At 33.9% G+C, this 17,376-nt stretch overlaps 1 protein-coding gene across 1 annotated transcript; it reads left to right on the top strand.

The window, feature by feature from the left end:
* The first annotated feature begins 14,375 nt into the window (after positions 1 to 14,375).
* On the top strand, positions 14,376 to 16,860 carry LOC104217377 (xyloglucan endotransglucosylase/hydrolase protein 31). The gene is made up of 4 exons (XM_009767613.2): positions 14,376 to 14,682; positions 15,159 to 15,262; positions 15,359 to 15,576; positions 16,094 to 16,860. Exons 1-4 carry the CDS (start codon positions 14,484 to 14,486, stop codon positions 16,455 to 16,457), a joined length of 885 nt encoding a protein of 294 aa, XP_009765915.1. The 5' UTR covers positions 14,376 to 14,483; the 3' UTR covers positions 16,458 to 16,860.
* The last annotated feature ends 516 nt before the right edge of the window (positions 16,861 to 17,376 follow it).

Genomic DNA, 17,376 nt, shown 5'->3' with positions numbered 1-17,376 from the left:
CTGACCCCGAGCCTGTACGGCTACTAATCGGGTCAATAACTGAATAGTATCTCTCATCTTCTGACCCGGTGCATCTGGCTGAGGAGCTAAATGTACAGGGGCGGGCGCTGGAGCTGGTGCCCCTCGAAGCTCTTCTGGAAAAGGTGGGGTATGTGAAGTCTGAGATGTAACCTCACCATGAGACTCTCCCCGAGCCTTGGTAACTCGTGGCGCTCGACTAGTAGTCTCACCAGCCATAGACTTTCCCTTCTGGGCAGCCGTACTCTTTGGAGTCATCGCTGAAAATATAACGTATCGTTAGGAACATGAATTCTTGTATCGCATGATCTGAGATAAAAAGAGAGGATAACATCCTATATGTCATGTAGCCTCATATTTATAAGTGTGGTGCACGACACACTGATAAACAAGACTCTACTAGACACGGTCTGTAGACAACCCTAGGACAGAACTGCTCTGATACCACTTTTGTCACGACCCAAACCGATGGGCCATGACGGGTTACTGAGTCCTACCTATCAAACACCCCTAAGCATGCATTTAAGATATGAACCTGTATAACATCTGTTTAACTACGAAAATAACATATATGAAAAAAGTCTTCCAATAAGGCATATGTATGTATACATACAGAATACAGTGGGCGAGCCGGCAAGACTGCTATAGACAAACTACACATCCAATAACTGAAAACCGATAAGGCCACATACAACCCAACTAGACATACTGTCTACAGACCTCTAATGGAAACATAACTGTACAAAGACGGGACTGAGCCTCGTCATACCCATATATATATATATATATATCGTACCAAACTCAAAAGCAATTACGGATCAAGTGGAGCACGCCAACTCTCGCTGATCAGGGATCCTAAGAAGGGGGACCGTCAGCTTGCCTACCTGCACCTACGGGCATGAAACGCAGGCCCCATGAAATAGGGCGTCAATACGAAAAATGTACTGAGTATGTAAGACATGAAAATTTGTACATAAAAGACATAGATGAAACATGGAATACATAAACACATCTTTAAAATCTAAATAACTCTGCAAATTTTGAAACGTTTATAATGTCATGCACGTGCGTATAAATGTTGTGCCATGTATAGGTATGGGTGTACATAATATCATCAGGTCACTGAGGGCATCCCATCATATCATCTCGGCCACTATGGGTAACATCATCAACATATACCAGCTGATCAGGTGGTGGTGCGTATATAACGTCGTAACCTTTTTCCATATCCCATATACATATATTTACATATATACGCATATATAATGTCATCTGGTCATGGGTCAATGCACATGAGTGAAATGTACGAAAAATACGTAATAATCTCAATATTCCTTCCGGATAAACTTTTCCAACCGCGTATTATGCTGAGACTCATGAACAGAAATAATAAAAATTTTCACGGTGAATCAAAAATATAGATACCCCTAATAATTCTATGAATAGAGTAATTTTTTAAAAACTGTGTATTTGTTCGTTTCTTCAATATATTTTAGACCATGCCAAAAGAAAGAAGGAAAGGCCTTAACATACCTGTCCCTGAAATTATTTGAACGAATCTGCTTCTGCGAAATTTACACTCAAAATTTGGCTTTGGATTTTTGTTAAAATTTTAGACGAACTGCTTCTGTTCTTGCTTTAGAACTTAAATGTTCTTGGTTGATTTTTGAAATCTCACTTGAAATCTATGCAAGAATTTGGATGAAACTTTCTTCTGTTCCTTAATATTTTTGAACTAAAAAGTGGACTTAAACTAAAACTTGTTCCAACGATTTTTTTTGGTTTGAAATCTAAGAAGAAAACGTTTTTGATTCTTGAAGAATCATTTGGGTTTGAAAATAGAATTGTCTGCTTGAGATACTATTTGGTTTCAAGCCAAAGCAACAAAATAAAGCTAAAGGCACTAAAATGAAGCTTAATGGCAGATTTGATAAGTTTTACTAGTCTTTCAAAGACTTAACTTTAAGTCATTGCTAAGTGACTCATATGTAGCCACCTAGAATAATGACTACTTAGTCATTGTCTAGTCTTTGTGGCTTCTTGCCACGTGGGGAGGGGGAGGTTAATTTATTAATAATTTATCCACTTATTAGTTAATCGGGTAATGTTATGTTACCCGGTAATTAATCAATTACCCGCATAATTTAAAAATTATCATAAATTACTTAAAATTCCATTTATTTTTTAAAAAATACTTCATATATACTTTATATATTGTACTACCGTGGTCATATGGTACCTTGCATGGTACTAGTTTATAATTATCGGGTATTATCGTTCGACCCATATTTGATTTCAAATTGACCACTTTCAACGAAACTCGTTTTCTTTAATCCGTGTACCCCTTTATCCTTCATAACTCTTATTTATTGCTTGTTATAAATAGCGTAAGTACGTTGACGTCAAGATGATCTCACCCCCGAGCTACGTCGGTTAACTGAAAATAAAATTTTAACGTACGAACACGCGAGATGTAACATAAAGGATATAGGGAGGCTACATTACTTCTTGGGACTAGAGGTTCTTTACAAAGAGGATGGTGTAATAATATCCCAGAGAAATTTCACTCTTGACCTGTTGAAGGAATACAATGCATGGATTATAGCAGCTTCAACTCTCTATTGGACCTCACTTTGAAGATCAAAGCTAAGGAAGGAGAAACATTAACAGATCCCACTTACTATTGAAAATTGGTAGGGAAGTTCAATTTCCTCACCAATACCAAACTAGATATAGATTACAGTGTGCAACACTTGAGCCAATTCATGGATGACCCCAGAGAACCTCATCTAAAAGCAGCTTTTTATCTGCTCAGATACTTAAAAGGGGATCCCACCTTGGGCACATTCTTGTCTAAGGATCCAGATTATACAATCAGATCCTACTGTAACTCTAATTGGGCATCATCCCCGGACTCCAAAAAATCTATAAGTGGTTACCTTGTGTTGATGGGCAGCAGTTCGGTTAGTTGGAAGTCCAAGAAGCAGGACACTATCTCTTTTTCCTCTGCAAAAGCAGAATACAGAGCCTTGAAGAAGGTAGTAGGAGAATTGATATGGCTCAGTAAATTGTTTGAAGAACTCACATCCCATTTTCCCAAGCCCATTGCAGTGTTTTCTAATAATCAGTCTGCCATGCACATAGCCAGGAACCCTGTGACCCATGAGAGAACCAAACATATAGAAGTTGACTGTCACTTTATGAGAAGCAAACTTCATGAGGGATTGATTTCACTACATCATGTGGGAACTAAAGACTAGCTTGCAGATGTTCTAACAAAGGCCCTGGCAGAAGTAAATGATTCAGTAGCTTTGCGTAAGTTGGCAGTGTTTTCCACACCACCAACTTGAGGTGGGATACAGAGATTACCTAATTATGTAAAGTGGCTTGTTAGTTGTAAAGTGGTTAGTTAGATGCAAAGTGGCTATGCCAGACATTCAGTTAATTAGATAGGACATCATGTGTGTGTGTGTGTGTATATATATATATATATATATATATATATATATATATATATTCGTTAAGGCATCAATAACACGTAAGGTTTATTTCCCAGTCTTTCATTTTCTTTCTTTTCAAATGTTCTCTCTCTTTGACCTCCATTGCTGCTCAAGCTGAGCTCGAGCCGACTTCTACTTTGAGCAATTAATAATTTGTACTACTAAAGTCACGACTAATATGTAACCTTAAAACCTATATTTTTATTAAAATCCTTTTATGGAAATATCATGAACGTACTCCACATATAAATTCACAAAATGTCAAACATAAAAAGAAAGAAAAAAAGGAAAAGGAAAAGCTAAGAAGATGAGGCTCTAAAAATGATGTCGCATACTGTCGAGTCATTATGTAGAGATCCATTAATGTAAGTAGAAATAGGAGGAAAAGTTGCCATTTCATCCTTTAGAGCTGTTTATTATTTAACTTCTCAGTTTGCCTTTTTTTATTTTATAAAAAGCTCCTATTCATTGCTAGAAGTTTCTCAATTTCAAATATTACGTTTGGCCAAACTATCAATAATTACTTATTTTGTAGAGTATTTTTGTTCATAAGTACTTTTTGAAAAGGCAAAATGGCCTCCGGGCCACTTAAACTTGTACCCGATTGTCATGCCGGTAAATGAACTTTCAAAATTCTCATATGAACACTTCAACTTGAGCATAAGTGAACTAATAAACACCTCTGATCTATGACTCAATCTACGTGGCATCAGTTATTCCTAGTCAGCTGTTGTGCATGTAAGTCACACCTAGCAGGAGCGTGAAATGTGATTTTTTCAATGACCAATGGTAATAAACCCAAGGGCCCATCTATTTAGAGGGCTTCTTCTTCCTCATTTGGCCTATGACCTCCATTTTTGACTTATACAAGCTCTGAGTTTCTTCTTGTCTTCAATTTTTTTTACAGATTCAAGTCAAATTATTTCTTCTCTAGGTCAATATTTTATTCTTCAGGCAAATAATGTAATGGAAAGTAATGTAGTTTGTCGTTGTGGTGTTGACGCTATTGTGTGCATAACCTGGAAGCCCATCAATCCGGGTAGAAGGTTTTAAGGATGCTCAAATTATGGTACAACTTGTTGCCGTAATTTTTTAGGTGGGTTGACGCACCTCTTCCAGATCATTAAAAACAAGTAATTTCGGGACTACTATCAAGAATTCGCGTCAATGAGCAGAGAAGGAACATGGGAAAATAACATGTAATTATGTTTGTTGCTGCTACACTGCTCTTTGTAGTGTTATTCTTAGCTTAGAATCTTTGTATTGTATGTTTATTCTTAACAAATAATGACAATGTCAAGTGTATGAAGTATTTTGCTGCAATGAAAAGTTATGTTTGACATTAACATCTGAACATATATTAGACAAGTTCAAAACAACCATTTTGATTGTCGATAGTAGGCCATCAAATCTGCACACTAGCATAAACCAGTTTACTACTGTGTCTAAAACCAAACCAAAACAACATTAACTATGTTCTGAATATTTCAAACCAAATCTTTCACAAAATAACCTACAAATAAGTTTTGATACTAATAGACTTAAACTTTCACAAAAAGAAATACTTCTTCAGATCATTATGGTTGAGATAGGTTGAAGTTGAACTGAGATTGGCTCAGGTTTGGTTGAGTTGAAGAAGGAGCTTCAGATTGACTTAGGGTTGCCTGTGTTTGTCTCCTTCTAGCCTATTGTTGAAGATGCCTTTGTGTTACTGCATTTGTTCCTTTTAACCTTAGTCCAGGTGCTCTATATGCAAGATCAATATTGGTCTGGCTAGCATAAATTGTTTGCAGATCATGTGTGACTCTGTCCCTTAACCCAAACTACATTCAAATAGAAATATAATTTTAGAACTTAGTGTAATAATTAGACACAATAATTGGATAGAATTTTACATAGTTACCCTCTCTATGACTATCCCTGATTCACCAAAAAATATTCCAAATCCAGCAGTCCTAGGCCTTCCACTTAAAGTTCTAAGAATTTGTTGAGAATTCCTTGATCTTTCTTCTGTAGTTCCAAATTGTTGTGTTCCTGATCCACCATCAACAGTAGTTCCAGAATTTCTATGTTGCAGATCTAGCTGTTGCAATAGTAACAGATTGTTGTGTTGAAGATCCACTACCAGCAGTAGTACCAGAATGACCTCCTGATGCAGCTGTTGTAGCATGGGCATTTGCAGTACTACTCCCAGCACCAACAGTTGAACTTTGTTATTTCTAAAACACCAAGAATATAAAAATTCATCAAAAGACTAAAAAATACTTAAAGCATAAGAAGTATTTGATTCTTACTAGGACTGCATAGCCTTTCTTGTTATGCCCTGCTGTCTTGCAATGAGAACAGGTCATTGGTGTCCCCTTCCTTTATCTCTTACCAAATTTCTTTGTAGGTTCATATTGAGCCTTTCTTCTATGTTTCTTAGGTCTACCAGGCATCTTAGTAATTACATGAGGCTCAACTTTGGGGTTTTGAGTTGGAGGCCACATCTCCATGTTACTTATTGGTTGAATGTAACAATTGAATGCCTTGAGGTATGTTTCCTTATTATACCAATGCTCAACATAGTCAGCAGTGTCATACCTTTTTTTAAAAATTGCACGAAGTGTATGGGAGCAAGGTAAGCCTTTCAGCTACCATATTCTACATGTGCACTCTTTCTTTACAAAATCAACCATATGTTTGTAAATTCCATCTTGGATCTCAAATCCAGTGTCCTCATTCCATTTATATTCATGCTTGTTGGCTCTTATAATCTCTTCAACGTACCCCATCGCCATATGAGATATATCAGAATTTCACTTTGTAGCAAATTCTCTCATATTAGTCATCCTCTCCATTACCTTCACTCTAATCTCTTCCAATATGGTTATGATTGACTTGTGCCTAGAAGTAAGTATCCAACTGTTGAAGGTCTCACACATGTTGTTCTCCACAACATCACACTTACTACAGTCTTTAAAAAAGGCCCTGCACCATGACTATTTGGGATATCTAAGCAAGTCTTCTATTATCTTATTGCCACCCAATTCTGCCAACTTATCTAGTTTTAACCTTCAGAAATGCTTCAAATGAAGCTCTTGCACAACTCAATAATTTCTTCATTCTTTCCTCACCACTCCTGGTTTTCTTCCAGTTGCTCCATATGTGCCTTGCACACAATCTATGCTCAACATTTGGTATCAATTTAGATACAACTTGAACAAGTCCCTTGAACAACAAAAATACACTGTTAGAGTTCATCCAATGTAATCTTAAATATTAAAGTAAAAAATGAGATTAAAAATATACATATACCTTCTACATATCAGACGTAATTGTTAGTTCTTCACCTTCAGATTCCGTCAGCTTCAAGTCCTCCATTAGACACCTAAAAAACCAGGACCAACCATTCTTGGTCTCTTTCTCAACCACTGCCCAAGCAACATGATACATCTGGTTATTACCATCCTTAGCAATGCATGACAATAGCTCACCTTTAAAAACTCCCTTCAGAAATGCACCAATCAAATCCAATTACGTTCTTCATCCTTCTAACCAACCTGTTTTTAAAGCATGTAAACAAATGTATATCCCTGCAAAGACCTTTTTACCAGGTTCTGTTTCTTTTGAAGTCCTCACCACAACAGTGTTGCCTGGGTTAGTAGTTCTTATCATGTCAGCATAATCATAAATCCTAGTAAACTCCATTTTGTAATCACATAAGTACTTGCACATTACCTTCTGTCTAGCCCTAGCACATATTATTTTTCCTACATACACGTACACCATACTTAATCCTTATCAATTCTTGCAACTTCTTGAGCTTTATGTCAGGCTGATTAATGATCTTATCTTTGTAATGTTTAACCATCCAAGCTGTGTTAACAAGCTTCTTCCTTGTGACTGTGAAGCATGAATGGACATGATAGTATGTGTTAACAATGAAATTCTGTGTATGGCCCCGTAAACTGCCTAAAATATGTCATCTACATCTACTAGAGTTCAAACATGTTGCCCTGATCCTATTCCTCTCATTTGGTCTCAACTTTAACTGAACTCTCCTCTGTACAACATAGTCTTGTAAAGCAGATCTAAATTGTCTAACACTTTCAAAGACCATTCCCAGTTGGAAAATAATTTTCTTACAGTTAGGGTTAAAGTAGACCTTTCTATTGTATCTTCTTGGAGGAAGGTTATGCCCTCATCATCTGCATCTACATCATCATCGATACTATCCTCACTCCCTGAATCTGAACAGTCTTGGTACTGCTCATCCCCTTCCAATTTGCCAGCATATTTAGCAGTCTTGTCCTTGTAAATGTCTTCAAATCCAGGGTCAATGCCTACTGGGCCACTAGTAGCTCATCTACATTAATATCACTAGATCTCTCTTTCCAATTCTTCTGATTTACTTTGGTCTGTCTAGCAGCAACAAGGTCAGCTTCTATATCACTTGTCTCTCTAACAAAATCCTCATCAACATCATAAAGTGAGTCATTTGTATCCTCTTCAGTAGAAACACCCTCATATTCACCATCCCCACTCTCAGAATTACTCTCAAATTCATCACAATCTGAATATGTGGCTAGATGAAAGTTGTAGAACTCTCCTTTATCCTCAATAGACTCTTCTATATCAGCACGCCTCCCTTTACCCTTTCTCTCAGTGAAACAACCACTATATATATTATTGGTAGGTGAGTTTGTTGCCCTAGCATTAGCTCTACTTGTTTGCCCTTGTGGCACTTCACTAAAGCCAGTTGTTTGGTCATATGGGATATCACTGGGGTCCATACCACTACTTAACATTTTATCCAATTCAATATCAACACATGGTATATTAACAGTGTGACATAAATAAACATCAATAAAATCCCATGATAAAGGTCTTTGCAGAATTCTAACACATCAACATCATACTTAATAAATCGAAATGGTCTTTTTATTGACTTGACATGCAAATTTCTCCACACTTAAGTATCCCATATCATTTGCCTATTTATTGAATTGAATAACATGCAATTCATCACTGTCAGTAGTTACAATAGTAGGCCATGTTATACTATTTTTATACCTCATTAATGGGCTAGCTACCAGTTGTCCCTGATGGTGAAATTGTAATTTCATAAGAACAGCCATCCTGTCTCACTACTCCTATGAAAATAAGATAAGATAAGTCCAAATCAGTAAAATATTCAAAAGAAAGAGTCAATATTGTCTGAACATGTCTTTGAAAAAAAACAAACAAATGCGAGAAAAGTACCCTAACTTTATCACTTTAAAAGACAAAAAATTTCGATATGATAAAAAGCCCTAATTTTTTAACCCTATATGCCAAATCAACAATGAAACCGACAAAATCCAGAGGAAAAAAATAAGAATTTAGTATGGTATTCCAAAAAGCCCTAATTTTAAACCCTAATAATGAAAGAATCATTGCATGCATACAAAATATTATTCTATCATGACCAACTTCAATAACGAATAAAAAGACAAGAAAACCTCAGAAATTTCATGAAAAACAACAATCAGACCTTTAATGACTTCTATGTTTCTGGTGGAGGAGAAAGTGACGGTACATGATTGTCTTACATTCTTGTTTTGGGATCGATTTTGAAAGAAAAATAAACACAACCTTTAGATGATCTAATGGAATCCTATGACAATCGTTCACTCCATTTGAGCAGACGATTGAAAATGTTAAAGGGGAATTGAGAGAGACGACTGAAAATGAAAATGAAGTTAGTGTTTTAGGGCAAAAATGAATGGGAAATAGTTGGTGCTTAGTAGGTTTTCGCGCCTAACACGTGGCAGGTTTTAATTCGTTTATTGTTGACTGGGTTGCCACGTTTGTGAAATTATAATGCACGCGCTATGAGTCATAGGTAGGAGGTGTTTATTAGTTCACTTATGCTCAAGCTGAAGTGTTCATACGGGAATTTTGAAAGTTCATTTACCGGCATGACAATAAGGTACAAGTTTAAGTGGCCAGGAGGCCTTTTTGCCTTTTAAAAAAGTACTTTTGGAGAGTAGGAATTTGTGTTTGGCCAATTTATTTGAGAAATATATTTTGTAATATTTAATAAACAAATTGTGTTTGACAATCTTTTTAAAATGAATTTTTGAGTATCAAATTGCGAAAACAACAATAAATGTACAACTAACAATTAGTATTATTTAAAAGAGAGAAATAAATTTAACTGTTTATAATAAATAATTCAATTAATTTTTTATTTTTATATGATAAGTTCCAGATAGGGTGAAAATTGACGCAATGTGGGGTTGAATCGAGTGAAAGTAAAAGATTAACGACAATGTGGGGTTTCAATTCAGTTGGCACTTCAAGTTTGATAATACGCTGATAAAAATTGAGCACGTAAACATGGCCAAAAGGCAAATCTCATCGTAGACAAAAAATGTTAAAGTGATTTTATTTGGTCTATCATATTTATGTTGGTAAAAATTAAATAGCAAATATTCGACAATTATTTAATTTTTGGTCAAAAAGGCCTCTAGAAGTGTCGGCAAAGGAGGACCCAAATTCGTAGCAAATCAGTGAAGTAGGCCATTGTTGGAACAAACCCTTTTGTCTCAATCCTTACACTACCCTCTGTCGCTGTGTATGCTCTTGAAAAATTATACATATTTAACAGTGTTTTGAAAGGTATAGCCCACCAAATTTAATCATTTTAATCATTCTGAGATGCTACTTTCGTACAAAAACAATTATAATCCAAGATCCTTTTATCTATGATTAGGGAAAATTCTGGAGTATTGTTGGTGCTCTTTCGTCCCTTTTATAGCAATTTTTGCATTAGTGCACTGAAAAAAAAGAAAATGGAATTAATTAGCCCAGAACTTCTGGTCTAAATTGCCTAATTCTGTCGCTAGACATTAGTCCTGAGCTAAAACCAGTTCTTTTTTGTGTTGCAGAGAAAATTTAGCTTTTGCAGGCAGACTTGCTCGCCTAATAAATTCAAGAAATATGTGTAATGGTTTTGTGTTATTGCACCCATTGCATTAAAGTTTTAACCTAGGATGTTGAAATTCATGTCCACTAAATTGATTATCAACTTTATCCTGAAATATTTCATGATAAAATAGCCCCCCTCCCCCTCTGATGAGGGTAGTGGAGGGGGACCAAGTTGAGTAACATCACTTGAGCAACAACTTTTACTTAATACATGCTCGTTTAGTAAAATCCTTAGTTCCATTATTGTCTGTAGGGTGTACATAGGTCGGGTTGTTTCAGATTTTTTAATTACTAAATCAAATCAATTGTGTTGGGTTATTAAATCTAAAGACCAAATCAAACCAATAAAAGTCTGGTTTTTTAATCTCGATTTTTCTCAGGTTTTTTCGGTTTTTCAAGGTTTTTTCTTAAAGTCTTCATAGTATAAAACATAGAATTTATGCTTCAAATATTTCTTTAATCGTAGTAAGACAGACTATATAAGGTATTTTTCAAATAAATAACATAAAATATGAGATGAATCATAACATTGTACGATAATATTCAATAATAACGATAATAAAATAGCATAAAATAAATATTATTAATCCATAATGAAAATAAACATAATCTAAAATCACTAAGTTGTTAAAATAAGTACGACTAATTATAAGTACTATTATTTACATGACTTAACACTAAAAAAGTAAGTTATACATTTTATCTAAACCATGAAAAAACAAAAAAAAAATTATATCCAATACTATTCTCATTTCAAGTACAATTAAATTTAATGTCTTTTGTTAGCATTAGCTAGTATTGATTTAATTTTGGTTTGGGATTTTTTTGAGTTACTAATATTTATGGACTATAAAATTTATTGGAGCATTCAAAAATTATAAGTTCAACCTTTGAAATAATACGTTAAAAGATCAAACTATGAAAAAATTTAAGAAATATTTATAAACTACGCTACAATAAATATTTTTATGTATTAAATATATTAAAAACTTATGTACATGTAATGTCAGGTTGGTTTGGTTACGGTTTGACTTTTTTTGGTTAAAACCAAACCAAACTAATTATGGTCGGGTTTTTTTTTCCAACACCAAACTAAATCAAACCGAACCATAGTCGGATTTTTTTTAGTTTGATTCAGATTATCGGTTTGGTGCGGTTTGTCGGTTTCCTTTATACACCCCTAATTGTCTATAAAACTAGTTAATAACATGTTTGGCCAAGTTTCTCCGAAGCTAAAAGTATTTTTTTAATTAAAAAAAATATTTTTTTTCAAAGTTACAGTGTTTGGCCAAACTTTTAGAAGAAAAAAGTACTTTTGAGTAGAAGTAGAAGCAGTTTTGGAGAAACAGAAAAAAGTAGCTTTTCTCCAAAAGTACTTTTTTGAAAAATACTTTTGAAAAAAATACACTTAGAAACAGTTTTTAAAAGCTTGATCAAACGCTAATTATTGCTCAGAATTATTTTTTAACTTAATTAAGCCAAACAGAAACTGTTTCTCACCAAAAATATTTTTGAGAAAAACACTATTGAGCTCCTCAAAATAAACTGTTTTTTGCATCTTGGCCAAAAAGACGGGAAGTTCAAATCAATACTTCCAAGAAATCTCTAGTCTCATTAGAAGCAAATTAACCTGAATTCCAGGTGAATGCCCCGTATAGACAGGCAACTTAATTAGATCCCCCATAATTTGGGCGTTCGAAGATGATTTCTTTAAAAAAAATTGGAACAATTGGATTTCAATGTCAAGTTTTAATTTTATTACACGTAATACAACCACTTAGTTTAATCTAATGTTAGGTCATTAAATCTTAGATAGTTTTTTTTTCTCTTTAATATTTTTTGCTAGAGAGTGACGTCATGAATAGTGGAGCAGATGATAGTAGAAAAAGAGAAGACCCATCCCAAAATTTCAGTCGTACTCTAAAGTGATGCATCTTTTAGCAGAAATATCATGAGTCCTAAGCCTAAATTATATTACAACGAGCAAACATTAGAACGTAAGATTAAGGGATCACCCAATAAATGGACGAGCCCAAAGGGAGGCAAATTCATTTATTCAAGTCGACATACAGTTGAGTCTAGAAAGGATGTGTAAATGCTTTCTCTTTTCTTACTTCCTCTAGCTACAAATGATGATAAATTGATATGGCGAAGGTCTGACTTTCTATTTACTTCTAATAGAATGAATCTGACACCACACATGCATGAATAAATAAACTAGATAACTGTGACTCCATAACTGGAAAAAATTAGGAGATATATATTTGACTACTTAAAAATATTACTACAAATGAACGCAGTGGATTCATTCACTTTGGCAAAATTAAATAAAGAGAGGAGGAAAATGCATTTTAAACATGCTTTTCAAAGCAATGTGACGAGGATTATATTGTTGAAGTGCATATATGACCGGTACAATAACAACATCAACATACTCAGTGTATTTTTACATGTGAGGTTTGGGGAGGATAGTATGTATGCAGACTTAATCCCTACCTTGTGGAGGTAGAGAGTCAATTTTCGATAGACCCTCGACTCAAGAAGTGCATATATATGATCGATAGAACCTATAAAAGCTACACATTTTGGGATTGAGTTGATAATATTGTAGATTGAAAATAATGAACAAAAGATATTTACGAAATTTCCATGATAGTTCTACTTATTTATTTAATTTCGCCTTTTTTAATAGTGATATAGATTTAGTATTGATATTAAGGAATTGCTTTTACACACTGTTCCAAAATGGGACAGCACAAGCAAATAATGGATCAATGGATAGAATGTTGGCATACACTTTAAAATGAGAGAAGGAAATTGAAAGTAGCACTATACAACAACTTCATTAATTAACAATTATTCATTCAAATTATAATAAAATAAAATAGTGATAGAGGATACACCAAAAAAAAATATTATGTCTTTTGAAGAAAAAAAAAAAGAATAGAGGATACACCAAATGGATATATAGTACAAAATGATGCTAAACTCCGAATTATAATAATTGAAGCATATTATTGAATAGGAAAAAAGAAAAAGAAATGTGAGTTTGATGTTTAATTTGGATAGAAAGCAAAGCTAAATGAAAGTCGTGTTTAATGTAGAAAAATAGTGTTGATTTTAAAAAGTTTGTCGCTGTAAGAAAGGGCAGTGTCACGACGAGGAAAACGAAACCGAAAAAGTGGATATATATAGGGTAACAATAAGAATGTAATTATGAGAAGAAATGAAAATGAAAAATAAAAAGACAAAAGAAAAAAGAAGAATACCACTTATGACAATTCCTCTTTAATCTTCTTTGTTTTTTCCCATAACGAGAAATCCTAACCAACTTAATTTTGCTGATGAATTTAAAAAGGAAAAAAAAAATATAAACTAAGCATATCACTTTTATTTTCAAAATAAAAAATATTATATTGGAGGATCAAGGAAGAGAAAAGGGAAGGACAAAAAGAGGGATATATAGTAAATATTGAATAAACCACACTTGTTTTGTGAGAATTTTCCGGTGATTCGTTAGATTATGAGTTTTAAATAGGTGAACTTGCATACACTCGGTGTTTATACCAAATCACTAAATCTTATGTATTTGCATGTATGTTTCTCTCACTTGACCATAATTAACTAGTACTAGTATATACTCACCACATGATTAAATCACTTAACCATATAATTTTATATAATCTAATATAAATATCGGGTGGAGGTAAATTTTTGATATTCATACTTTATATACGGAAAATGGCTTGATTCAACATATATATTCATGAAAATACATCACAAATGGTTTCTTTGTATTTGTCTCTATATGTATAACTTCCATCAACCTCTAATCAATTCATTTTCTTGAGTGGGACCTCAATCTTCTTATTTATACTCATCTCCATGTGTTCTTCTCCCTTCAATCCTACAACACTTCAATTCTTATCATATCATCATCTCAACACCAGTGCCTCTAAAGCACTCATTTTTATCCACATTAATTGATTATATTTCTTCCCTTTTATAATTATGGCTTTATTCCTTCTTTCTTTGCTTCTCCTTTTCTTGTTCAATTCAAGCAATGCTCAGGGTCCCCCTTCTCCAGGCTACTATCCTAGTTCTAAGGTTCAATCTTTAGGGTTTAGCCAGTGTTTTAGAAACCTTTGGGGTCCTCAACATCAATCTTTGGACCAAAGTGCCTTAACTATATGGCTTGATAAAACCACAGGTCTTTTAGTTCTTGTCTCTCTTTTATTTCTTTGTATGCAATATTAGTAGGGGAACTTGGAGCAACAGTAAAGTTGTCTCCGCGGTGACCTATAGGTCACGGGTTCAGCCGTCGCCGTTAATGCTTGTATTAAGGTGACTGTTTACTTTACACCTCTTGGGGTGCGGCTCTTCTCCGAACCTTACGTTAATGCGAGATGCTTTGTGCATCTGACTGTCTTTTGAACTATATATAATGTGTTGTTTAACCTGTCATAATAGATTAATTATCATTTTTATCAAGCTGATCAATTAATGTCATCATAGAGATTTATATATTACATTATAAGCGATATTTGATTGTGTGTAAATATCTTTTTACACCCTCCACTAGAATTTTTCTAATCACATCTTCATTTTCCTTTATTGCACATTTAAGTTTTGCATAGCATCTCATATTTCTAATTTCTTGGATTTTCTCATGTATTTTAAATACAGGGGGAAGTGGCTTTAAATCTCTAAAAAATTATCGTTCCGGTTATTTTGGCACTTCTGTGAAGCTACAGCCTGGTTACACTGCTGGAATTATTACTTCTTTCTATGTGAGAACAAATTTAATAAAAAAAATTATTTTTACTGATATTTTGATTTTTTATATAATAATCATTATATTTCTTTTTTCATGAATTCTGTGGTAGCTTTCAAACAATCAAGATTATCCAGGGAACCATGATGAAATTGATATTGAGTTTCTTGGAACAACGCCAAATAAGCCTTATACTTTACAAACAAATGTATACATCAGAGGAAGTGGAGATGGAAATATTATTGGGAGAGAAATGAAATTTCACCTTTGGTTTGACCCAACTCAAGCTTACCACAATTATGCTATCCTTTGGAATCCCAATGAGATCATGTTAGTCTTTTATTTAATTGTCTATTTTTAGTCTTTTATTTAATTGTCTATTTTTAGTCTTTTTAAGATTTTTTCTTTTTCCATATCGTTTTATCAACTTTATATCAACATCATGCATGTATGTATACATAATTCACATGAAGTATTTGACTCATCGCACACAGGATATATAGGCAAAGAGAGTCGTTTATACCGTATAAGTGATATGATAGCATAAAAATTCTTTAGTGTACAATAATTAACTCTACAACTTTTAAATCAAGAGATTAGTTAAAGATTGACAAAGCAACTAGACAGAGAATCGAGTAAAACCTAATAGCAAGAAGTTAAAAGATATAGATATGTATCTACTCCTTTAGGTGACATAAAATATATAGTTATGCTATTTTTGTCAAATATCAAAAAGTATTCTCATTCATTAATGTAACCACTTTAGGCCCCATGCAAATGTTTTCTTTTAGTTGTTTTTTTTTTCTAACGTGTCCTTGCTATTGTTTTCTTTGATTTTGACTTGTAGATTTTTTGTCGACGATGTTCCAATCAGAAGATACCCTAGGAAAAATGATGCTACATTTCCACAAAGACCTATGTATGTGTATGGTTCAATTTGGGATGCTTCATCTTGGGCAACAGAGGAAGGAAGAATTAAAGCCGATTATCGGTACCAACCATTCATCGGAAAATATAACAATTTTAAAATTGCTGGTTGCACAGCTAACGAGAACCCCTGGTGCGGACGCTCGCCCTCCAGCTCTTCGTCTAGAGCTGGTGGGCTGAGCCGCCAGCAGATGGCGGCCATGCTATGGGTGCAGAGGAACTATAAGGTGTATGATTATTGTCGGGACCCCAGGAGAGACCATACTCACACTCCTGAGTGTTAGTATGGTTCGTAAAAGAAATTAATGTAAATTGCATTAATTACATAAAATTTCATATTGTAAGTGAATATAAGCTGAAATCACGAATAAGAGGAATGAAGCGTGTAAAGGAATATTGTTTGGGGTGCCTTGAGATGGTCCTACTTGCCAATGAATAGTTGGAAAGAGTAGTTGAAGCGTCCAAGTCTCAAAGGATTTCAATGTGGATTTTTTCTTTTGTTTTCTTGAAATTTATTTAAGTGTGCATTGAACATGTTTCATTTAAGTTTCAGGGGGGAAAATTGTCAAGAATATTGAAGAAAAAGTGAGGTTGATCTTGTCCCACTTGGGATATATTTGGTCATTTCACCAGAATTGCCTTTCAATTGTACTTTATCTTTGATTAAATGTATTTTGTTTTTTAATATATGATTGGCAAAGAAAAAAATATTACGTAGTCAAAAATAAAAAAAAATCGAGTGTTATATTTTCAATTTCCAAATCGCTCCTTCTTGTCCAAGTTGATGGCCAAAAGCATTAATAAGCAACTCGATATATAATACCTTGTTATGAAATAAAAGCAATTTAGTAAAACATGAACAAGAAATAAAGACAATTTAGTAAAACATGAACAAGAAAGAGATACAGAGAAAGGAAGAAATTTTCTTCTTCAATTGTGTGTATTTTCCTATCTATTACAAGGCCTTTATATAGGCATGAAAAGTGAAGAAAATATGTCATGGAATATGTCATTGAACATAGAAAATATGTCATTGAATATGTCATTAATCATTTGAGAGAAAGATCATGGAGGAAGAGTAGACATCCACCATATTTTGATTTTTATCATAACACTCCCCTTGGATGTCCATAAATAATGTGCCTCGTTAAAACCTTATTAGAAAAAAACCATATGGGAAAAAAATCCTAATGAAGGAAAAAG

This window comes from Nicotiana sylvestris, chromosome 11 (genome assembly GCF_000393655.2).
Source record: "Nicotiana sylvestris chromosome 11, ASM39365v2, whole genome shotgun sequence".
NCBI lineage: Eukaryota > Viridiplantae > Streptophyta > Magnoliopsida > Solanales > Solanaceae > Nicotiana > Nicotiana sylvestris.
This window is presented reverse-complemented; position numbering and strand designations above follow the sequence as displayed.